Genomic DNA, 25,220 nt, shown 5'->3' on the forward strand with positions numbered 1-25,220 from the left:
ATCACCTCTATCTGTGATTACGCATAATATCGTAGTGTAATTGGTAAATTTGATAAATATTAAAAAAATTCCAAATGAGTGTAGCATGCGTGATAAATATAGTCACATCCCGATATAATTATACAATGCATGTATGAATTATCATGTGTAGTATATCATATAATACATCATGTTGACCAATGATGCTTGGGTATTATGCATAATCACCAGTAAAAGTGATTTAGATAAATTTATCAAACTTAATGAAATGCTTGCCGATTAGGCATAATAACCAAATTTATCACATTTACTGAAACATATTGATTGTATTGTGCAGAAAGTGTTACAGTAGTTTATTAATATTTTTCAGACAAAGTTACCCAGTATAATTTTTTATACTGCCCCTCATTCATATGTTATGAATACTTTGTTTTCTTGAAAATAACCCCTTGTCTTATATTAATTTTTGCTTCAAAAAATGCATTAGGTCTTATTTTCCTGAAAAATTATGCAAAGGTTTCATTTTGGTAGAATAACTTATCTTTTTGAAGAAATTTCTGAATGATGGTTACACAAAAATCGACAAAAAATTGCAACTTCATAAAACATGTCTTTAGGGCGTCATCATTTACAGTAAACAGGAAGTTTGGTTTATATTTTCAGGACCAAACAAGGAGATGTGTTCATGCCCACCGAAAATACTCGTCACTTCATTCAGTCCTCATGGTTGAACTGTACCAGTTGTTTATATTTATGGCTGGGATTAAACTGTAAAAGTTTGACAAATATCTTCTGCAAAACTTGAAAGAAAACAACCAATAAGCTATATCCTATATAATAATAATAGTTACATCCACCCTCTTCTTTTGAGGCCCACGGGCCGATGCCTGAAGATGGCACTGTCCATACGTGAACAGGGGTGTATTAATAGAAGAGCTTAGCGGACTATAGCCAGAGCCGTCTTAAAAGCATCGTGGGCCCCTGGGTCAAGTGCATTTTCTGAGGCCCTACCTGCAGAATTCCCGAAAATTTTAAGCAAGGTCTAATTTTTGTGAGGCCCCCCCCCCTCTTTTTTTCTTTTTTTTTTGAGGCTCAGGGCAGTGTCCATGCCTTAAGACGGCACTGATAGCCCAGAGCGGCAAGTTCAGGTGACCAGGATCGATTCCCAGCATGGGAAGTAATTTTTCACCCAGCGCTGATTATGGCAGCTGGAGAACAAATTAAAAGCAAAGTGGCAAGTTCGGAGGGGCGGCTGAATTTGAGGAATGAGTGGTCAAGAAGCAGACATCATCAGCTGCGAATGTTGTGGAGGCAAACACCATTAGGTTCGTTGAATCATCCCGTATTTTACGTGACAGATAAATTTGATTAAGCAGTTAAAAATTTTAATCGATTCCCAGCCCTATTTTGTAACAATCAAAATAACGTGGGTGTTCTCTTCAACTAAAAAATCAATAAAGGACTGCGTAGTACGGGATTGTACACTTCATAATTGGATTGAAAATTTTATTTATCAGCAAATAATTAGTTAGTTTAAATCAGCCAATAGATAGTGAAGTTGTAGATATGACAGTTCTCTCTCTACTATTCGGGATTCGGAAAAGTAAATGGTGTCAGTGAAAAATGTCCGCTGTGGGAAGTTGCACAACAATTCGTATACTACAAACGGCCGTTTCAAAATCATCATAGGCGGCCTCGGGCCAAGGGATTTTTCTGAGGCCGCCTACCTGCGTAGAAAAGAATGACTTCCAATTCACATAAATTTTCCTCAAAAATGGACACAGATCTGAACATTATAAGGCGCTTTTGCACTTGAAGCCCCCGCCATAAGTCCCCCCCCCCCGTTAAGCCAATACCTCCTAGATAGCTTAGGGGACGTTCAAGTATTACGTAAGCAAATTTTTAGCCATTTTTGACCCCCCTCCCCTTGTCAGCAAAATTTCGTCATCACCTCTGCCCCTCTGAATCCTAACTCATATTTTCATGAAGGGTGGTTGATGACGTAAGCATTATCCAAACACCCCCCCCCCCTTGTCATCAAAAGTCAGCAAATCGGAACCCCCCCCCCCCATCGATGATGACGTAATACTTGAACGGCCCCTTAGTAGTACGTAGGAAGTATTGGTTAAGCATTGACTATAATAAGGCCCTGCGATCGTTCAAAACGACGAAGTTAATACGGTTCTGGTTTGTGAGGGCTCGTAGGAATCGAGTGTTTTTTTTAATGTTGTATATATAAACTTACTACTAGAAAATCAATGGAAGGGCGCTAACCAAAAGTTCTAGCCACGGGCAAGGGGCCCAAAACAAATCGTGAGCGAAGTAGATATTTTGGGTTTTCTTTGACTAGTGTCAAAGAAGTTTGATTTGTTCACAAATACAGTTTAAATTTGGGTTCTCCAAAATCATTAGACTCTTGAGAAAATATTAGATATTGCGGGAAAGGGGAAAAAAAAGACAACCGTAGAAGTTCAACACCATTAAAAAGTTCCCAAGCTTTTCTTTTTTTCATACTTTAGACGCCGCTTATTAGAATCATGGATAATGTGATCATTCAGGTATTGTTATCACTTTCGTGAAATACGGAGTGAACCAATATCATAGCACGTGAAAATTTCTTTTCTAGTTATCTTCGGTTTGTTACCTTTTTTTAACCTTCGTCTTTTTATTTGCATATTTTGAAACTACGGTTGAACCAGAATCCTATTTTTCCTGTAAAATTATCGTTATCAATCCGCAAGATTATGAAGAAGAAGTCAAGACTATATGAAGCAGAGTCAGAAGGCTCCCTTTTGACAAAAATTTCCATACTCGGGTTCACAATGTCTCAATCAGGTTGTATTAACCACTATGATTCGTATACGTGTAACGCTGCTTTTGCAATTTCTTTCCTGTAGTGAAGGTATGTGTAAGATAAAAAAAAGTTCCTTTTTTTCTTCCTTCAGTTAACGGTTAGTTTCTTTCAACTAACTACATTCACAGGTACTCGGCCGGAAGACTTTCTCTAGCCATTTAAGTGACAATTAGAAATCACTAAACCCCCTTCAAAATGCCATATCTTTTTTAATGAAGTAGGCTTGCTTTCGATTTTCAGTGCGTACAAACTAAGGGATGTAAAGTTTCCATTGAGAAATCATTTTCACAAAATATCTGGGCTTGCCGATGCTAAAATAAGGGGTCTTTATGGAGGCGAGATATCTCGTCATTGCCGTTAAAAGGTTTGGGATCTATGGAGTATATCATGCATGAAATTAATTCGTAATACAAATTACATAGTTTTATTCTAACTTCTCATAATTTCTGAATAAAAAAAAGTATTTTAACTTTAAGGGGGAAAAAAATCCTGTTTTAGAACAATTGAAAAAAAAATGCTCGATTTAGCATTTTGAAATCTGTTATGTTGGAAAGAAAAACGGAATTGTCACGTTTTCATTCGTCTCATTCGACTAAACGGGACACGTGGTCATCGTACTTACAATCGTTAGTATTGCAATCTTATCAGTTGTCCATTCTTATCAGAAACACTCAAGTCCCAATGGGATCACATAAAGCGGTGCGCACTGTATTTGCGTGAGATTCGAAGCCATGTTTTATGAGGCACAGGTATCGTGCTTCAGTTCTGTCAGATGCGAATCCTCGTCTGGTTTGTGTTCGAATTTCAAGACCTGTTTCCGGAGGAGACAATACGATATCAAATGGATCACTAAAGAAACACGATACTCTCTTCGTATAAGTTTTTTTTCCCCTTCAAAAAGAATTACGAAGAAAATGTCTTTTTCTCCCCCACAATCTCTCATACGAGTGTGAAAGAGACATTTTCACTTGTTTGAGATCTTTCATTTGAGTGGATACACCTTTATTTGAGATCCTTACTTTCATATTTCCGTAAAACTTGCACGGTGTTGTTCATTTCGCTGTATTTGAGAAAAAAGAGAGAGAGAGAGAGAGAGAGGAAAAAAAGGGGCGAAACTTCATGTGAAACCATACCACGGGATGAAACGTATGTCTGTGACGCGTGACTAAGCTGCCGAAGAAGCCATAGAAACGTATATTATTTACGAACTCGGAAAAATAAGACGTTGCTTTTTGTCGCCTTATAACTGATCGACATGATTACAATTACGCAGAGAACGAACTGGCTGCCTTTCGACATGAAGACTGTTCAGCTTGTTTTACGTGAGTATAAAATATTTAATTATATATATATTAAATTTTAAAAATCACTGAATCTAAAATAATCAAAGTTTTCAGTTTGAATCTCTTTGAAAGAAGTGAATAAATTTTGGTATTTTTGGAATGCAGTAACTTAGTTATGTAGAAAAGTACAGTGTGAAGATATTTGGTACAGAGTGAAACCTCCCAACAACGGCCACAAAAGGGACTGAGAGAACGCGTGTCCTTTATTGGAAGGTCACCATTGTTAACAGGTTCAGTAATCGTGAAGAAAATTAAAATTTTTGATTGGGGCCGTTCAAGTATTACGTAAGCAAATTTTTAGCCATTTTTGACCTCTCTCCCCCCCCCCCGTCAGCAAGTCAGCAAAACTCTGATCCCCCCCCCCCCCTTGTCAGCAAAATCTCGTCATCAGCTCTGCCCCTCTGAATCCTAACGCATATTGGTGGGATCACAGACGTACACAGGGGTGGGGCATGGGGGGGGAGGCTGGCTCGTCCCCCCTCCCACCAGATCAAAAATTTATTTTTTTAATGCAAAAAAATATTTTTTAATTGAAATTTCGGAAGAAAATACCTTTATATGTTATTATAACCAACTTCTGTTAATTTCAATGCTATTTGAAGGCTATGAACTCAAAATTTATCTTTAATAAATTCATTGCGACCCACTTTCTAAGCCAGCGGTTCTCAACCGGTGCTCCGCGGCCGCTCGAGGAAAATATAAAAAAACTAAATTTGAAAAAAAAAATAATTATAAATGTTTCTGAATAATAAAAGTAAATCAGCGACTTCGATGAATAAATAAAAAATATGCTTACGGGACTCCGCAATAGACATTATTTTCCAGAAATGGCTCCGCGAGTCATAAAAGGTTGAGAACCGCTGCTCTAATCCATATAATGATAAATCGGTCCTGTTTGGTTTATATATGTTACTGCCAAAGTCCGAAATTGGCCAATTTCTTCGTAAATTGACTCAGCCAAAGTCCGACAACAAAAGGCATGGATTCGGGATGATCAAGTTGGCATATTTTTTTCCGCGGTAATTATGTCCACGTTAGTTATGGCAACTCATCAAACCACAGTCAGGATGCTGTAATCAGCGTTTTCTCCAAAATTTTGCAGAAAACCTGTTTTTTTTTTAATACAATTATTTTTATAGTTTTTTCTCTCAAATTTCACTTTTTTTTTCTCGTCACATGGAACTAATCCAATACAGCTGCTATATATAGGCATGTATCTCGCGATTAAAAAAATTGACTTTTTGGCTCCTACCGGGCCGTCTTGCATCAGCCCATCACGCTATGAGCAAGCATCTTCGGCCACTCCGTGGAATGGCCGGCCAAGGTCTGAATCATTTCTGCAATTCGGACTTCGGCCAAAAAACTCTGTTACTTTGGCAGTAACATACAAAACTAGCTGTTACAAGCAGCTTCGCTCGCATGAATTTGTTAATCTGAAAATTACTCGGCAATGATTTCCCCCATAGCATTTGAACCCCCTCATGACCCCCCTGGGAGTTGAATTTTCAGAAATCTCGTCTTAGTGATATCTACATTGTGATATATAATACTGATAAAATTATGTATATTTATAGCTTTAGCGATCTCTGCTCGGCCATGATTGCCCCCTATTAGCTTTGAACCACCTTATGACCCAGTTAGAGGTTGAAATTTGAAAAAAGTCCTTCCGTAATTTTAAGTTTCCTTAATTGAAAGCTCTCCTTTAATTTTAAATTAATCCCCCCCCTTTTTTTCTCTATAATCGGAATATTATCACCACATGCGACCTATCAAGTTATATTGTGTTTAGTTTTTTTTTACTTTCTGTTCACACCAAATACAAATACAAATACAACGCCACAACAGGCAAATTGCCCAACGAGGTGGCTGACTTAAGAACATCATGGATCCCCGAGCCCCTACCTACTACTGCTACACCACACATGCACCCCCCCCCCCGCGGAACCCCCCAACGAATCGGTAAATGCGGGAATGTGCGTGTACGTGTAGTGCAACCTGACGTAAAGTTTGTTTCTGTGTAATGCTTGTTATGTGCAGTACTGTCATCTGCCCCCAGTTTTTCTAACTATGAGTAAAGTGTTATGGTTGAATGATTTACCGTTGTAGGACTGTTGCTCTCTGTGGCGAGACTTTTTAACGGGGAAATCGGCTCGCATTTGTGTTAATTTTTTTAACCTTTTATTTATTCATTTATATGCTTACATGATTCATACCAAATTGTAATTTGTGATTGCCAGTAAGGGCCATTTGGCCCCTTGGTAATTCCCCCCCCCCTTTTCTCTGTATGCCACATTTCTCACCAATAAAGTATAGTATTATAGTGAGTCTCTCTCTCTTCACATCATAAAATAAAACTACTGACTAAATTTCATATTCATAGCTTCAGCGATGATTGCTTCATATAACCTTTGAAACTCCGCAGAAGGTGAATTTTGAAAAATCCCTTCTTAGAGTCTATACATTACAAAATTAAAATGTTGATCAAATTTCATATTTGTAACTTCATCGGTTTCGACTCGGAGTGGTTTCTCTATGTAACCTTTGAACCCCCACTTATGAGCTCCTTATGGGTCGAATTTCGAAAACAACCCTTCTTAGTGAGTCATGAAATAAATCAATTGGCCAAATTTAATGAACATAGAAATACTTCACAGTGGTTTCAGCTCGACGACGATGAATCAGTGAATCACTCAGGACACGTTATTTATTTTTATCTTTTTTATTGGACTGAACACAACACATAAGACATACAATTTATTTTATTTATGTATTTTACTTTATATACAGTATTCATAGGTGACGGGCGTATTACGCCTGTGATCGTAAAGAGGTTAAACTTTATTTCAACTAAATGCTCTTCCATTACTGATTGACTGACTCCATTACTCCGTAGAGCCAAATTTTTGACACCTTCGTTGTTAATAATCTCTTAAAATCGAAATATTTCATGGCATCTTTTGGGGATCTCGCTGCGCACTTAAATGCCGTAGCACACTGTTTGGGAATAACTGACCGAAAACAAGGCGAAAGTATTTTTCATAATTTTCCTGATTTTAGAAGATAGTTTCACGATTTTACAAAAATTTTCGTTCAAATATATATATATATATATTTTTTTTGTTCTTATTTTGACAGTCATTTCAACTCAAGTGGTGCCGCAGGTTTCTCTTGGAGCCGTACCACCAACCAGTCACCGGAATCATGAAGTCTCAAGACCTACCGTCATTTTGACTTCTCCGGCTGTTGCTGAATCGAACGTACACGATAAAGAAAATCTAAATTCGATTGCTTCAAATAGAACTATTTTGAATGAAAAAGAAGAATCTAAGTTGAAATTCGACGAAATTAAAGTTCAAACGAATGCTGGACATTACAAAAGAACTTCACCATCAACAGGAAGAACATCTACTTATGCTCCGATAGAACCCACGTCGAAGGAACGAGAAATCGATGACCGGATCATTTCAACGAGGGAGCTGGAAAAAATTCTAACCCATGTATCAGAGAAAATGGCATCGAAAAGGAGCATTTTGACGTCTACGATGAAGCAAATGACAACGAACTTGGATACGGAAACGGTTTCTTTGATGGATGCTATAAGAAAACTAACGCCGACGTCAACTGCGGAAAAGACGACTTCATCGTCGGTAACCGATGGGACAATCACGACTGTATCTTCAGAAACGCCAGCATATGTGTCTGCTATTGAAGAATCAAGTGAAGAGTCAACTCTGTCCTCTACCACGATTCCTGGAAAATTGTATTCGATATCTCCAGCAGAAGAATCATCTCCGACGTCATCAACAGAAGAAACGGCTCCGACGTCACAAACAGAAGAAACGGCTTCAACGTCATCAACAGAAGAAACAACCCCGACGTCATCAACAGAAGAAACAACCCCGACGTCATCAACAGAAGAAACAACCCCGACGTCATCAACAGAAGAAACCACTGTCCAAACTCACCCCACATATGCCGCAGAAACAATTCAGACTTCTTCAATATCGAAAATGGCATATACAATATTGAAGAGCTCATCAACGAAAGAAGCAATTACGACAGACCTCAGTCAATCAACAACATTCAACCTGAAACCAAAGAACAAAACCACCAAGGAAACCACCACAGAGTCAACCGAACTCGTTTCGAAAACATACCATACTCCCACGAAGAAGTACAAACATTCGAGTACATCAAGTCTCACATCGACACCAGTTTCCCAAGAGTCGTCTCACTCTTCATCCTTTGGAATTCCTCCCGACAAAGTCACATACATTCCCACTTCCCCAGCGACAACGAAATCATACGGATCTTCGTATTCGTGGCCAAGTGCCAGCCTATCGACCTTCATCGCCGAGATGCAGAATAAATCTGAAGACACTCACTCGGCTACACCTTCGAAACAGACAAAACCCACAACGGCGTCGTCTACGATCGCTGCCGAACCACGGATAGATCCGATACAAGAGACGAAGGGTCTGTCCGCTGGTGGTGTAGTGGGAGTAGTCATGGCAGTCCTGGTGACCCTGACCCTTATGTCGGGTTCGGCTTTTGCTCTGTACAGAAAGAAACGCACTCGAGCCATAGATGACGCCATTCACCTCATGACAGCCAGGAGAGGACATAATGTTCGTTTTTACTACGATAGCACCATCTGAGGTTCGATTCCGGCAGCAGTAAAGGGGTCATTCAAGTATTACGTCAGCATCGAGGGGGAGGGGGATTCGGATTTGCCGACTTTTGATGACAGGGGGGGAGGGGGAGGTTTGAAGGTTGCTTACGTCATCAACCACCCTTTTTGAAATTATGAAATATTCTAAGCTGCTGACGAAATTTTGCTGACAAGGGGGGGAGTCAAAAATGGCTAAAAATCTGCTTACGTAATACTTGAATGGCCCCAAACTCATACAATCCTCCCCTTTTTTTACTCGAAGTTTGATAATTTTTTTCTTCAACTACAAAGTATACGTGATGTGACACGAATATTCTGTATCACTCTTCTCTTCTTTTTGGTGATAAATAGTTATACGAGGATTGGTATTTCAATTGTGGCAACACTGCTGTTGAAACGCCATGAACGATGTCGAATCAGGCGATGCCGTTCATACCATAGATTAGTTACCACGAGAGAATAGACTTTCTTCATCCCACTCTATTCACTTGCGCAGTGGCGGTAAGAACAGAAGCCATTGGGACTAAGTGATCTAATCCAGAGGTATACGCAGGAGAGAGGTGGCATAGGGAACCCGTGCCTTCACCACCCCCCCCCCCAATCTTAATTTAAAATTCTTCCTCAATTTAAAATTATTTTTTATACTTCTTTACTGTGCTTTAATATGGTGGGGGGGGGGCACAGTATATCTCTTTCTTTCCTCCTTCTGTTATCAAACTTTGAATAAAAACTGACTCCGCCCACTCGCAGTTGATCGGGGGGGGGGGGTAAAAACATGTTTGACCGTAAAAACAACTTCACCGTCTATTTGGGCTCATCGATGCCGAAATAAAAGCGCTTTAAGATCCCGAGATATTTCGGGGTGACTGAAATGAAGCAGATCAAGTTTGACGGGATATTTCGCGATGCCACTGTAAGGGTTAAATATGCAGTTTGTTTGGCAGTGTAATCCCTTAAATGTGGTTAATCATGTTGAGACATTCGAGTATGAAATCTCAGTAGTATGTAATATGCATTTACATTTGAAGATTTGCGTCCAAAAACAATTCGCCGCTCCTCTATTCTCCATAGAAGCAGTGAATGAAGGAAGATTTGGGTATACGATGACTAGGTCGAGGAAACTACGAGCGGCAAAAGTTTAAAAGCCACTCCGGCGCAGTAACGATACCTTCAAAACTGGAGCAGTGGAGACGGAGGAAAATATATTGAATTATGGTAAAGATCGTCCCAGCAAAAAAAAAAGCGTCACCAAAGACCTCAAGAGTCTTGCGGGGCATCTATTACTTTACAGTAGGCATCTTTAACCCGTTGCTCGAGAGTACCATTGTGCTCTCTGAAGCACCCAGGGTGCTCGATGCTCGTGTCTGATTTGGTGCTCGCGAGCGCTTGATCAACGTTCCAATTAAGCACCTTGTACGAATTGCATTCAAGGATTGAAATCATCCCGATTCCATGCATTGGTATGATCAAACTTGCCGAAAAGGGTGCTGTTCTTTCGGTGATGGGTAAAGGCAGTGCTCGCGACTAGAAGAGGTTGAAGACCTCTGCTCTACTGAATAATAGCAAGATATGTAAGGACCTTCAACAAAAGACGTTGGAGAATGTTCGAGCGAATGGTGTTTCTGATTGGTCAATCACTGGAGATGTTAAGAAGTGCTCAACTACACTTCCCTTGTCTGCGTATTCAAGTTTCGGCCACTTCAACCCTAAGAATATGCTAAGCTTCGACCAAAGACGAAAAAACCAAATTGTGGCACCTGCTTCACGACAGGTACGCATTCTTCAGGCGATACACCGCTTTCCTCTTGCCATTAATTGGTCAACTATATAATATATGAATATATAACACTGCCAGCAGTATCCGACGGCTTTTTCAACGGTAACACTTTTTATGCAAAGCTGGTGACGACATCGAAACCCTGTAAAACCTATAGCTATGCCTGAATTCTGTATAACTAGCAAATAAATGGTTGCATTTATTGAAAAACCGACCCTTATATTAAAAATAGCTGGCTAAATTTTTGTTTTGGTATTTATTTGCTCAGAAATGAATGTTGTTATGCACCATATGTACCGAGGTCGTAGCCCATGGATGTTAGAGATGTCGCGAGTTCGATACCCGGTTCGTCCTTGTCAGAAACTTTCCTGACTCAGGGGTGCGGCAGAAACGGCGACATGACCGCAGAAAAAGATTGCTACCACAAGGAGTCCCACACCGAAAGGTTGCCGCACCAACCTCTCTGTGAGTATAAAAAAAAGCTGCCGTTCGGAATCGATAATAAATTGTACATCCCGGTGTAATTAAACCTCGTGTGCAGAAAATGACCGTGGTGCGACAGAAATCATCAAATTAAAATGGCATTTTCGTTGTTTATAGGGTAGAATAACTTAGTCGAGGCAAAGTTTGGCGCTAACGCAGTGGCTTAAGAGTGGCTGTTTGGTAGTATCTACAAGGTGGCCCATAAATTCGTAAACAGTTTAAAAATTCATAAAAATTGAAGGGAATTGCTGAATTTAATTGGTTGAGGAAAAGTTATTCTCACACACACACAACGAAAGAGGGGGATTCATATAGGTAAATACATATTTTTTTTTGGAACAAAAAAAATTAGTTTACATTTTTGTCGATAGAGTGTGATAAACTAAAGTCCGGCCAGGACTGATTTGACCTGTGAACCTGTTTTCAATCTCTTCTGAGAAAAGTTCGAACTATTACGAAAGTTCCAACTACTATTCCAGTTCGAAACGTTCGTAAAGCTTCAGCCGGCGATTCGTTGGCTGAGGTAATACCGCTTTACCAATTTTGTGCTTTATCCACCAATGTCAACATCACAATGAAAACCTTATGCAAGCGCCAGTAACAGGAAAATTGATAAATGAGCTTTTAATCGCACAACCTGCATTTTATAGGACTCTTCATTTGCATATTTTCAGTGATTTGCTTTCGCGAAGCAGTCTCTATCGACAAAAATTTGAACTAAATTTCTTTTCTATGCCAAAAAGGGAAAAAAATCCCCCAGGTGAGATTAACTTTTTGCGCGAATCGCGTTCAAATATACCAATTCCTTAAATCGTCATGAATTCTTAAACTAGTTACGAATTTATGGGACAAACTGTACATTCAATACACATGACATATAAAAACTTTCTCAAGAAAAATACAGTCTATAAATTTGAATGGTTTATCAATCTCGCAATCTCTACATTGATAACACTATTATTCATAGGTTCAGTAATCTTCTATCAGACGGCAAAAACATCAACTTAATTCAATCACTACGTTTTTTTCCCTTAAAACTCACGAGTAAAGTAAGAAAAGAAAGGGAATATGATCACTGAAAGATGCGATACGGACTATCGTGAACGTGAATGCATTGAGAATTCCTCAGCCGCGCAGTTTTCCAATTCAGCAGTGTCTACATGATAAATGACCGTACATATATGACAAGAGCCTTTCCACGTTTATACTAGTTTTTTTTTTTCCTTTTTGAAAAGAGGAAAAAGGAATATCTTTTCTATAGACAAAAGTTTCCCATGCAGACGCGATGGCTTTACCGAAAGCCGAGGGTCGGCAACCGAAAAAAAAACAACAACAGAGGAATAGCTTCCACGTACTCGGGATCATCTTCAAAATCACATTTCCCAGCCTTTACAAGGTGATCCGTCATTCCGAGGTAACGTCGAAAAAATGGCAGAGTCCTGCCATCGACGAGTTTTAACAGTCCGAAAATGTTAAAGGCTTTTTTTTTTAACTATTTTTTTTTTTACTCATACACACACATATGCTTACCGTTCTTTTATCTTTCCGCTGTTCCGAAAATTCCTGCGGAACTTTTTTTTTTTTCATTTTGAAGCTAAAAGTTTTTCTTACCAGTTAAAGGAAAAAAGAATTGGATAGAAAAATGCGGCCTAAAGCTGGATTTTGGCAGTTGGTTTTAGGACGTCTTAAATAAAAAAAAAAAGAGAAACGGGAGATTTTTTCCTGTTGACGAATGTGGAAGGATCTAAGATGCTTCAAATGTACCTGAATCCGAGATAAAAATGAGCGAGTTCCGTTCAAATGCGACAGAAATATTCGACGCTGTGGTCAAGTGAATGATGTTTTGCCAGATGTGTGACGCAGATGGGAAAGGAAATATGTCCACAATGTTCCGAATCATCCATTTTCTTTCCGAAAGTTTTACATGTGTTTTCTGTTTGCATAAAATAATTTTTACAATATTTGTTATTAAATGCCTGAAAAAAAAAATCAATTATTTTGCAATGGCGAGAATAAAATAAATGCTTGGAAAATATCTAGAATTTATGGAGAACTAATTTTTACGACTGAAAAAAATCATTTCCAACATTTTGATTTTCAAAAGTTATTCTCTCAAAGAGGGCAATTTTTTTTTTTTTTTTTGGTACAAGAAAAGTTTTAGTTCAAATTGTTGTCGTTCGGGAACGCTGAATGGAAGCAAATCAGAGCCCTATAAAATGCTGGGTGTATGATTAATAGCTCTGAATTTTCCTGTTACTGGCTCTTACATGAGGTTTTCATTGTGATGTTGACATTGATGGAGTTGCCTTACCTCAGCCATGAATCGCCGGTCGAAGCTTAACGAATGTTTTGGACACAGAAAAGATTGAAGAAAGGTTCGGTTCCAATCAGGTCGAAAGAGGGCACGACACCCTCTATCGACGAAAAGTTTAACTTTTTATGAATTTTTAGAAACTTACGAATTTGTGGTACACCCTGTATATAGGTTGATCAGAAGGTTTCTGCGCTGGTTTGAAGGTTCGTGTAAGAAACTATAATGTGCGGATTGATTTTTGAAATTGGGATAATCTGGTTTTTTTTTTTCAGTATGTGTCCGAGATACGCACAGCATCCCGTCACAGCAATACGTCACGTTTACGGCTACAAAATTTTAACGATGCAAGGTATAGCGACACCAAAATTTTCGAAATCAGTTCATGCATTATGAAAAATCTTCATTATATTAAAGAACATAACATAGTTATAAAAATATAATACCCACAAAAACACACACACACACGCACACACACACACACGCGCGCGAGCGTTTTCACAGCAAGGTTAAAAAAAACCTATATAATTTTTAGCTTATATGCAACATGTTTTCAAACAGTAGACTTTCTTTCTTGGCGTGAGAATGTAGCTTTAACTGTGACCAATGTAGTATCGTAAAAATCCTTGTGATTAGTGATGCTTCCGCAATAGGGGTAAAATTTAAAGTACAGTAAAACTTCGATTAACCGTCACTCGTTTAACCGCCAGTTTCTGTCATCCGTCATCGCCTAAAACAAATAAATACGGAAAAAACAGCTTCAGGTTTTAAGGTATAAAAATATCGGATTACTGTTATGGTCTGTGCAAATGCCACCGGCAATCATAGATTACCCCCCCCCCCTCCTCCTTGTAATTGGCAAATCCAAAAACCACAAGCTTTCGAAAATTTAAATATGAACGCATTACCTGTGAACTACTATGCCCAAAAAAAGTGCTTGGGTGGACCAAACAATTTTTTCAGAATGGTTCCACAACGATTTCGTGCCTCAAGTTAGAGCTCATATGGCCGAAAAGCCGTTGCCACAGGCAGTACTCCTGCTAATGGACAATGACCCAACACATCCCTCTTGCGAACTCAAAAGTGATGATGGCAAAATAACATGCCTCTTTCTCCCAGCGAATGCAACTCCTCTTATGCCTATGGACCAGGGCATAATTGAAAATATGAAGCTACGTTGCAGAAAAGCTTTTATTGAAGGCTTGCTTTCATCTGATGCTGCCATGACTGTCGAATAATTTTGGAATAGACACAACATAAAGGGAACTATTTTCATTTTCGTCCCAAGTCCGCAGTAAAATCACGTTACTGTACATATGTATTGAGAAATTTCTGTTATCCGCCTATATTCCGTTATCCGTCACAGCCCTGGTCCGGACGGTGACGGTTAATCGAGGTTTTACTGCATAATCAATCGAAAACCTTCGGTCGAAAATCGTCAATTAATAAGTTTGCTTCTGCACTGAGAAAAATTCCTCTCTCGAGACTGTTTGATGTAATTAAATTCACCGAGTTATCGAGATTTCAATTTTTGATTTTCACCCCTTTTCGAGTATTTTTGAAAACTTTTTTTGCAAGTAAAAATCTGCAAAAAATCAATAATTCCACTCTCCGATATTTCAGCAAAATTTTTATTCAATTGCTGCAGGTAAATTTCTGTCTCATAAATTCATAAATAGTTTAAGAATTGATTTTGAAAAAATTGAAGGAATTGTTATATTTGAATGCGGTTTGTCAAAAGTCATTCTCACGAAGGGGGATTTTTTTTTTGGTACAGAAAAAAAAAATTCAGTTCAATTTTTTTCGTCGATACGCTCCTCTATCGACCTGATTTGACCGGAACCTTTCTTCAATCTCTTCTGTGTCCGAAACGTTCATAAATATTTGCCAGGTGATTATAGATAGATAGCACAACAACATAGATGAATACAAAAAAAAAACCAGGGATTAATGCCAATCATTCATATTATACACTGCTGGCCACCGTAAATGCAACACCCTGAAGGAAGCATGCAAATAACATGAAATTTACAACATGCATTAGCGGAGGTGAGATATGCAAATGATTAGAATTTCAGCGCAGACGCACATCACGCGCGCCTGTGGCGCCACTTCAAAGCGCTATTTAAGGCTTGGAGATTTCGACGATTTGAAGTACGGCAATTGTGTTTTTCTTGTGGTTTTTTCAAAGAAACGATCAATTATGCCTCGTAGAAAACAGCGATCATCTTTTGATCAAGTATCCGAGTTCGACAGAGGAAGGATAGTGGCCTACCGAGATTGTGGATTATCTTTCAGGGAAATCGGTAGTCGTGTTGGACGAAACCAAACAACTGTAATGCGGATATGTGATCGTTGGATGCAGGAGGGTACGACGGACCGACGTGTTCGATCGCATCCACCTCAGTGCACCACTTCACGTGATGACAGGCGTATTGTGCGTATGGCAGTGACGGATCGCTCAGCCACATCACGAACCATAGCACAGCACATTCAGTCTGTACCGCATCATCCAGTGTCTGCGCGTACCATTCGACGCCGTTTACAGCAGAGTGGTCTGTCCGCAAGACGTCCATTGCTTCGTCTACCCTTGACGCAGAACCACAGACGTCTCCGCCGCCAATGGTGCGGTGAAAGAAGGATGTGGACGGCACAATGGAATGAAATTGTCTTTACTGACGAGTCACGCTTCTGTCTGCAACACCACGATGGTCGGATTCGAGTCTGGAGACACCGTGGAGAGAGGATGCTGAACAGCTGCGTTATGCACCGCCACACTGGTCCTGCACCGGGTATTATGGTATGGGGCGGTATTGGATATCACTCTCGCACTCCTCTAGTACGCATTGCCGGTACTTTAAAAAGCCAGCGCTACATCTCCGAGGTGTTGGAGCCAGTTGTCCTTCCTTACCTTCAGGGCTTGCCCACAGCCATATTTCAACAGGATAATGCGCGACCACACGTGGCACGCTCTGTCCAAAGGTTCTTCGTCAATCGCCAGATTGAATTGCTTCCCTGGCCGGTTCGCTCTCCGGATCTTTCGCCGATAGAAAACATGTGGTCCATGGTTGCTCAACGATTGACCCAGATTACATCCCCAGCTGCCACACCAGATCAACTTTGGCAACGAGTGGAAGCTGCTTGGTCTGCTGTACCCCAAGAACACATCCAAAGTCTCTTTGAATCAATGCTGAGGCGTGTGGCAGCAGTGATCTCCAACAATGGCGGTTACTCTGGCTACTGATTTTGGCAGGAACCACACTTCACGGAAGTCTATAAATTTAATCATTTGATGCTTGGTCAACATGTTATCTACAAAATAAATATTGTTGCGATATCTCTTGTCTTTCTTGGTGTTGCAGTTTGGGTGGCCAGCAGTGTATATACAATATCGGCAAAATCATTAATTAGACAAAGACAAAAAAAAAGTCAGATTCATGGAAACGAGTGGGCAATTCCCATAAACCAGTGTTTCCCAAAGTGGGCAATATCGCCCCTGGTGGGCGATGGAATGGTCCAAGGGGGCGATAGAACCTACTGATTTAACATAGATCCTATTGGTTTACTTGAGTTCGGGGGCGATGAGAGGAGAACATTTCTGATGAAGGGGGCGATGGAACAAAATTTTGGGAGACTATGACATAAACCAATGCTAATGAAAAAAAAAAAAAAACTTGGTCATGATGATATTATTATCTAAGTGTCATTGAGCTGGCAGAGGGGAAAAAGGGGCAGTTATATGCCCTGCCTGGTTGCCACTGCCATGTTTGGCAACAATAAACTTCAGGATTAAGTCTTAAAATGTTACCAATTAATTTAGCCAAAAGAGGGAAAGGCTATTTCGAGCATTATTCATTCGTTTCCATCGAGTAACCAGGTTTTTAAACGTTTCCTGAAAATTGAAAGGTATTGAGATTTCTGAGACTGTTGGGGAGTTTGTTCCACGTCACCGGACCAACAAAATGTAGACTGCATTTCATATATTCGGTTTTGATTTGGAGTGGGATAAGTATGTTATATGATTCCTTGTGGCGTAGTTATATGTTGAGAGTTGTTGCATATGATGATATATCTGTTTTATTTAAGATTATTTTCGTTTGTATTAGAGTGATTATTTTGGTTACGAGATCGTGATCCCATTTCTGAAGAGAGTTTTAAGAATATCGGCGCTAGATTCTGCGAAAACGATGAAAGCAAATTCGTAGCTCTCTGAGATAAGGCAACGCCATCAATATCAACCTCATGTAAGCGCCTGTAACAGGAAAATTCAAAAATAATATTTTTGTTTTGGTAGAGAGAAACGAAATTTAGTTCAAATTTTTGTCGATAGAGGGTTCTTCACGAAGGCAAATCACTGGAAATATGTAAATCAGAGTTCTATAAAATGTAGGACGCACGATTAACAGCTCATTTTTTAATTTTTTCTATAGTAGATAAAGTTACATAAAGACATATCTACAAAGATATCTGTAGTTTTTCATTGCGATGTTGTGACGGTGGTGGATAGAGAACCATAGGTAAGTTGTTTTACCTCAGCCACGAATCACCGGCTGAAGCTTTACGAGCGTTCCGGATACAGAAGAGATTGAAAGAAAGTTCAGGTCCAGTCACTTCCGCTGGAGTTTCATGAAAAAAATTGAACTAAATTCTTTTCCTGTGCAAAAAAAATTCCCCCTTAGAGAGAACAATTTTTTTCACAAATTTTATTCAAATATACCGATTCCTTATGAATATTTAACATATTTAATAATTTATAGGACACCTGGTGATATGAAAAAATGCGCAAATTTTACTGATTGAAATTTTTTGATAGGACACCGCTTAAAAAAATTTCGATTTCTTTACTGCCTTCAATTCTTACGTTAAAAAGTTGAACGCACCTCCATTTGCTGATCTTATTTATCATACTTTACTCATAACTTTAGAATATAAATCATAGAATTTTTATTCTTTCCGTATTCGGGAGAAACTCTCTATGAGCAACCAAATTTCGACATCTTAAATACTGCATTCAGTAGCTCCATACAAACCTCCCAAGTAATGGTCATACTATCGAAAAGGTTTTGAAACATTACATGAAAAAATATATATATATCGAAAAATATGAAGCGGAATAATTGGAATTAACTTATCTCAAGCAAGATTGATTAAATTTTAGTTCTTAACACGACGTCGTTGTTTATCGAACATCGTTATTAAAATTAAAGAGTTTTCAAGAGGCGTTTTAACAAAAATCAGTAGACGTTATTGTCATTATTATTATTATTATCATCATCATCATCATTCCCTTCCGCGCAACGTATTTTAATCACTGCCTGCGTAATTTTTCTTCCGTGTAATTTTAAAGGTTCTTTTAATAAATTTTAAGAATTAATTAAGCTCAACTTCGTGCACTTCGTGGAAGTTTGGTCTTAACGGGATGAGACAATTTAAACTGGTAGCAATTATCTCTACTAACAGCAGTGGCTTTCTTGTCTTGACCTCCATGTGAGAACGAGGAGAAAAATCTTTCTTCTCTCTATATCTTGTTCCTTTTTCAACTTTTCCTCTCATCAAGTCTTTTATAATTTTCCACACGCGATGGTTTCCTCCTCAATTTCTCCACGAATTCTCCCGAGATTGAAGTTTGAAATAATTGAGTTTTAAAAGAGAGAGAGTTTTGTTTTTTAATTATCTCTCACACACACACACTCTCTCTATCTATCTCTTTCACTGTCTCTTTCCTAAAAGGCTAAGAAAACCTTAAAAACTTCGTATTAGTGGTGACACGTCGTCGTAGGAATTTAAATAGAAGTTTTGTCGAGAAGATTTTTAAAGATAACAGACGTTTCGTTTAGATGTGGCCCGTCAAAAAGCTTTCCGACGTTTCAAAATTCTCTCTAAACAACGATTGTTCCGTTGATGAGCTCATTTTTTCCCCCACACAGGATAAACACAGTTAATTGTTAGTAAATTCATTTAATTATATCAATCAAATGTACTACGTATTTGTGGTTTGAACGAGAAATGTCTTCACGATTTTGGGAAGAAATATGTATTCAAAACTGATGTCACATTTTTTACTAATAGAGGTTTCGTCAAGAATGGTATTGGCTTCACCCTGTTAGCCATATTATTGTTTGGATGTTCGTGAATAGATTTGTTGATAAGTTTTTCAGCAGTTCAACGTGTGATTATCTTTGTATTAGAGAGTCTTTGTAAAGAGCGTTGCAATCCATTAATTTGTGGAAGTTGAATTTGCTTCAATAAGTTTTCTAAAGTTGAAGTGCTTAAATGTATATGTACTTCCGATAAATTCTGTAATGTTTATTTGTTTTTTGTTGTGAAATTAATGGGCTTAAGATACCGATTAGAAGAAGATCCGAATTTCAAATAAAAGTATCAATAAGCACATACAACCACGTGTATGACTACACGTGGGAAGTTTCAGAAAAAAATAGCCTTATTCGGAGGTGGCCTCTTTATAGATGTGGCTCTTATGAGTGGTTTAACTGTCAAAATTTCTGTATAAATAGTCAATAAAGGAGTTTATTCATCAACTCAAATCGAACATCGTGAAGAAGACTGCATGGCAGGAACAATCAAATGTTGGAGTTACAGAATGAATATAGAGTATATCAACGATTCCAGCACATGATATCCGGTTAAGCGGGGTATTTTATTATGTGGGGGAACAATTCAAACGTCGTTTCATACCATTAGTACAGTTTGTAAAATGTCATATATAGTTGGCAATGTCGTTAACATCAATTTGTTCCTTTGCTGCCATTTGTATAACCATCCTTTTGAAGCAGAAAAGTTCTCACAATTTTCAAAATCTTTAGCGATTTCCTGTTTTTTGTCTAATCATGTCGCCGGTAACATTGATTAACGCATTTTTTTCCCTTTACGTATGAAATCATTGCAATTAGTCAACACCGTCAAAATCGTATGCTCTTTTCTGATCAGCTTCAAGTTGTATGATCAAGTTTCTGCTATTTCGCCAAGCTTCTTCAATTTCATCAGAATTTTTCTCAACGCTTGACGCCTGAGCTTAAGAAATTCTATACTCTTTGGCAATTTCGGTTTGATTTTGTTATTGCTTCAAAAACATTTAATTTGTTGCACAAACTAAAATCCTTTTTTTTCATCGCGTTCATTTTTTTCCTAATTTCAGACAATACATGAAGTCATGGCATTTGAGCAGATTTTTTTGATTTTTACTTTCATTGAAAAAGTTAGTGCCCTCTGTTGGCTTAACATAGTACAAAAATAAATAAGATATACTTGAAAAGACAACTCTTAGATAGTTCGATGCCCCCTGAAGTCTATGTTTTTGTATAAGTCTTAATTAACAACATATTTTCCCAAATTTTCAAAAGCTTTATCTAATAAAAATATTATGTATATAGCAGGATCGACAAATCCTAGGCTCCAGGTCGCATGGCGACTAAAAAATTGATATTGGCACCTAAAATTTTCTTTGTGTGGTTACTAAATTGTAGGCTGAGAGCAGCAGCACAAAATGCTTGGAATTTGTATCAGCCTATCTGCCAACATGAAAGAGGGTCACCATGCCCTGCAAAAGCCAAAAAACGCATTATTTCGGACCTTTTTCTTCGTGTGAAAACATTTTCAGCGTCTAAAAAATTTTTCTGGCACCGAGATTTTTTTTGCAATTTGTCCAGCCTTGGTATATAGCGGTTAATATATATTTACAGCTGCCGTACGAATCGTAATACAGTCGAATCCCGTTTTAACGAATACCGTTATAGCGAAAATCTCGTTTTAACGAATACCGTTATAGCGAAAATCTCGTTTTAACGAACACTTTTCTAATCCCACAGATAAATTTACATAGGAACAATGCAAAAACCTGGAATTCCTTTATAACGAAATTTCGTTGTAACGAAGTGATTTAACCGGTCTCTTGGAGTTCATTATAACGGGATTCGACTGTATTCGATTATGCGGGGGAACTTTAACATTATCTCTATAGGATACATTTTGATTCCAGAAGATTTTATCCGTATAAGTGGGGTATCCGTTTATCTGTTACCCGATTAAGCGAGGGGCCGACTGCACTGCCTTATAAGTTAGATTCTTGCATATTGGTATATGGGTGGAAAGCCCATTTTTGTTCTGTTAAGTGCGATTGAAACATTTAGAAATTACGCCAAGATAGTCCTTTAATATAGGTATTTAGGAAACGCAGCTAAGGAGGGAACTACTAAATCAATATACGAATAAATAGACTCTTTCCGGATATAAACTGATTGATTGGACTAGTGAAAGTCACAAAACTCTGAAATAGTACATCTTTTATCCCAGCATAAGAGCTTCTCGTGAACTGAAACAACTCTACTATCAAGACTAGGATTATTAACATTCACTTATAAATAAATCCCCTTAAATTCTCTGCCGCAATTCGATATCAAAATGTGTAATATGTCGAGGCAGGAAATAGGGGAAGATTCCTGGAATCACGTAAATTCCAACGAGCGAGGAAGAGACACACCAAGAGAGGAATAATAATAATATATAACACATTGAAGAGAGCTTCTTGAATATATTCCCCTGGTCGAACTGCCAGAGAAGTTATGGAAACGTACATCGCACTGGGAGGGATCAAAACGAAACTAATCGCCCTCACGTACCCCTTGTGGGACCCTCCAGTCTAGGTAGCATAAATGAGAGTGAGAGATGGTGGAAACCCCCCCACGAAGGCAGCTCGGCTTGGCTTGATCGTCGTTGCTGCAAGTTTCCATGTATATATAAACGTACATACACATGTGCAGGATTGATAGAAAACGATGGGAGGAGCTGCTGGGAAGAACATTGGTGGCAAAATTGGGGAGGGCGAGTGAGGAAAGAGTTGGTGTAATTAAATTCTTGACGCCCTCTATCGTTTCCCCTCTGTAACAAAAGGACTTAACAAAGGGCAGGGGGCCTGTCAAGACTCAATTAACGGCTGCGACCCTTCGTTATTCCACGTCCACGCTTCTCCGAGAAATTCGTAATTAATGGAAAACGGCGGTGGATGCTGCTGCTACTACGACACTATTCTCTCTCTCTCCACCCGTGTGGCTATTGCTCTCTCTCTCTCTCTGTGTGTCTTCTTCCATGCGAACAACTATGAGAGAGAGAGAGAATTGCTTGTTTCGCGCCCTCTCTTTTCTGACACCCACTTTACTCGTGCGTCTGTCCATTGGACCATCTCTCGCTGCAAGATGACATCCGCTCCAGATTGTGAATCGAGAATTTACGAGGTTGGGAAGATTTGAGAAACGAGAGAGAAATAAGGACACACTCTCTCTCTCACCTCCAATCTCTCTCTCTCTCTCTCTATTTCCAGCCTACACATTCTCTATCGCCATTATTCGCAAGAGAACCGAATTTGTTTCGTTTATAAAGATCGACTCACTTAACGTGTTTCATCTAATTCCCGCTACACAGAATAGACACGATGATTCTCAACGGATCAGTTCTTGTACAACGCGATAGAAATCATTAATCTTTCCGATTTAAATTCTGCTTCCTGTAAATTTTTATCTCCGTTTCTTTGAAAGATTTCACACATGGGCAGTTTTAAGCCGCGCTGTGTACGGTCATTGTGAGAATGCATTCATTTTTACATATATATATATAGATCGTGTGACAAGAATCTTATACAGTTGGCTACACTGCCAGACCAAAAATGTAGATACAAGATATACGGGAAATTGGCTATATGTAAAGGTGCTGATTTTTTTGGAAAGAAGAATTCATCTCTGTCCCCATCGGATACGAGGGGATCCCCGTCCCCTCGTTATGCCAGACGAGTGTTCTACCACTAAGTCATAGAAGCAGGTGGATATTTCTTCCTTGGAACGTACATCTATACATGTAGCCAGTATATTTTGTAATAAGTGAAGAGGACATCTTTCGCGCTACTTACAAAAATTCTAATTTATTGATTTACCTCATAAGTAGCTCATACATAATTAATGTTACAAAAATACGACAGTGCATCCAAAGCATTTTCCGTGGTTCCCAATTTCAAGGCGCGAATGCGAGCCGATCTCCCCCTTTAAAAGGCCTCGCCACAGAGAGCAACAGACCTACAAACAGTACAAAATATGAAATTCAATCATAGCACATCACTTACTTCACTTCTGAAACATAGATGGCAGCACTGAAAAATCAAACACAACACTACATATGCACTCAGACTGTTAGGAATACACACATTTACACTTCCGGCAAAACTCACTAGGTAGTAAATCACCCATAGATGGTGATAGACCTGAGTTGTGCTCGGTTTGAAAAGAAAGAAAGCACCTACATTCAAAGCTAGTAAATAAAATAAAATACTGGAATGTTAGAGTAAAACACAACACGTTAGGAAAAAAAAAATGCTAAAACAAAATACAATTTACAAAACAACAAAAATTGCAATACTATACGCAATATATACAAACAATATATGTAGTGTTTTGTGTAGTTGTCTGTTTGTGTAACTTATGTAAGGAGTGTATAAAACTCGCCAAAATAAACAGCTTTCATTATACAATGTGGGGGTCGGAAAGCCAGCGGCGAGCCGCGAGAGAGCGCTGGTGTGGTGAAAATGTAGAACACACTAAAGACGAATAATAACGGATAAAGAATATTTATTATCGAAAACTTCACAACAAATGCTCAAATGAGCTACCACCAGCTGCAATACAGGCGTCACATAGGCCAGTGGTGCGTAAACTTTTTGAAGCGCGACCCCGCTTTTGACCAAAAAATTATCGGCGACCTCTACATGGGCTGACCATATTTCCCGGTTTTCCGGGAAATTCCGATATTTTTTTGTCCTGTCCCGAAAGCCCTTTTTACGCCTAATTGGGTGATATTGACTTCCAAAGATATTCATATTTTTTAAAATAACATCATACAAATATTTACTTTGTTTTTTTTGATGCACTTAGTGTCCCTTATGCAAGATGGAAGTGCAGCGAGGTGTATGATTCTGTTGATTTTCGTGTAAAGAATGATTACGAAAGAATCATCCGATTTCAAAATGATTCTACTCTTGAAATCGACCATTAACAAAAATTGTTCATAAAAACGTAGACACATTCCCTCCCCCCCCCCCATATATTCACATATTATTTATCATTGTATTATGTTTTTAATGTTTAAGAAATATGCAATTTTGAAATTGGGTGATTCTCCCACGTTCGTTGTTTTGCAATTACATTGCACATGCGTGATTCTGACATGACGGAGGCGATACATTGGTTATTGTACAAGTAGAATTTGAGAAAATCACTTTGTATGATACTATGATACATGGCAATTAGCTCAACTGAATAAAGGAATTCTTTAGTTCCAACATATTTAAAAAAAAAATGAATTTCTCAGTCTGTAGATGCGACGCTGATTCGGGCTACAAGGTCCTCTGGTCCTCGTGTCGTAAACGACGCTTTTTAGCGGTTCCCAGAGAAAAAAAAAAGTCTAGGCAGAACAGATTCGGAGGCCAACAGCGGCCAATCCACCTGTTCGTAAAGACAATGTCCAGGTAGTTACGCACAGTCCTGGGGAAATGTGTCCATTATGCTGGAACTACATAATCGCTCGAAGATTTGCTGGAACATAGTAAATCAGGCAGCACCTGCTGAAGGACGAATAGCAACAGAATGGCGGGTCCATGTTTTCATCCACTCCAGATAAAGCGTCCTCTTGTGGATTACCGCTTGTTCCCCAACCCCACATTGCATGGTGAAAGTTGTTTCTTTTGGCGAGTTCTATCACCACTTTACAGTTCTGACCATCAGTTTAGTTACACCATGGTAGAG

The 25,220-nt window shown here is 38.8% G+C and overlaps 1 protein-coding gene across 1 annotated transcript; it reads left to right on the top strand.

Annotated features, from left to right (window-relative positions):
• The first annotated feature begins 3,568 nt into the window (after nucleotides 1–3,568).
• LOC149088428 (uncharacterized) lies at nucleotides 3,569–8,913 on the top strand. The gene is made up of 2 exons (XM_089247516.1): nucleotides 3,569–4,155; nucleotides 7,312–8,913. The coding sequence occupies exons 1-2, from the start codon at nucleotides 4,089–4,091 to the stop codon at nucleotides 8,832–8,834; spliced, it is 1,590 nt and encodes a 529-aa protein (XP_089103642.1). The 5' UTR covers nucleotides 3,569–4,088; the 3' UTR covers nucleotides 8,835–8,913.
• Nucleotides 8,914–25,220: the final 16,307 nt, after the last annotated feature.

The sequence above is a fragment of the Pholcus phalangioides genome, unplaced genomic scaffold (assembly GCF_987345545.1).
Source record: "Pholcus phalangioides strain wild (caught in Gottingen) unplaced genomic scaffold, Ppha-v1.0 ptg000003l_1, whole genome shotgun sequence".
Taxonomy (NCBI): domain Eukaryota; kingdom Metazoa; phylum Arthropoda; class Arachnida; order Araneae; family Pholcidae; genus Pholcus; species Pholcus phalangioides.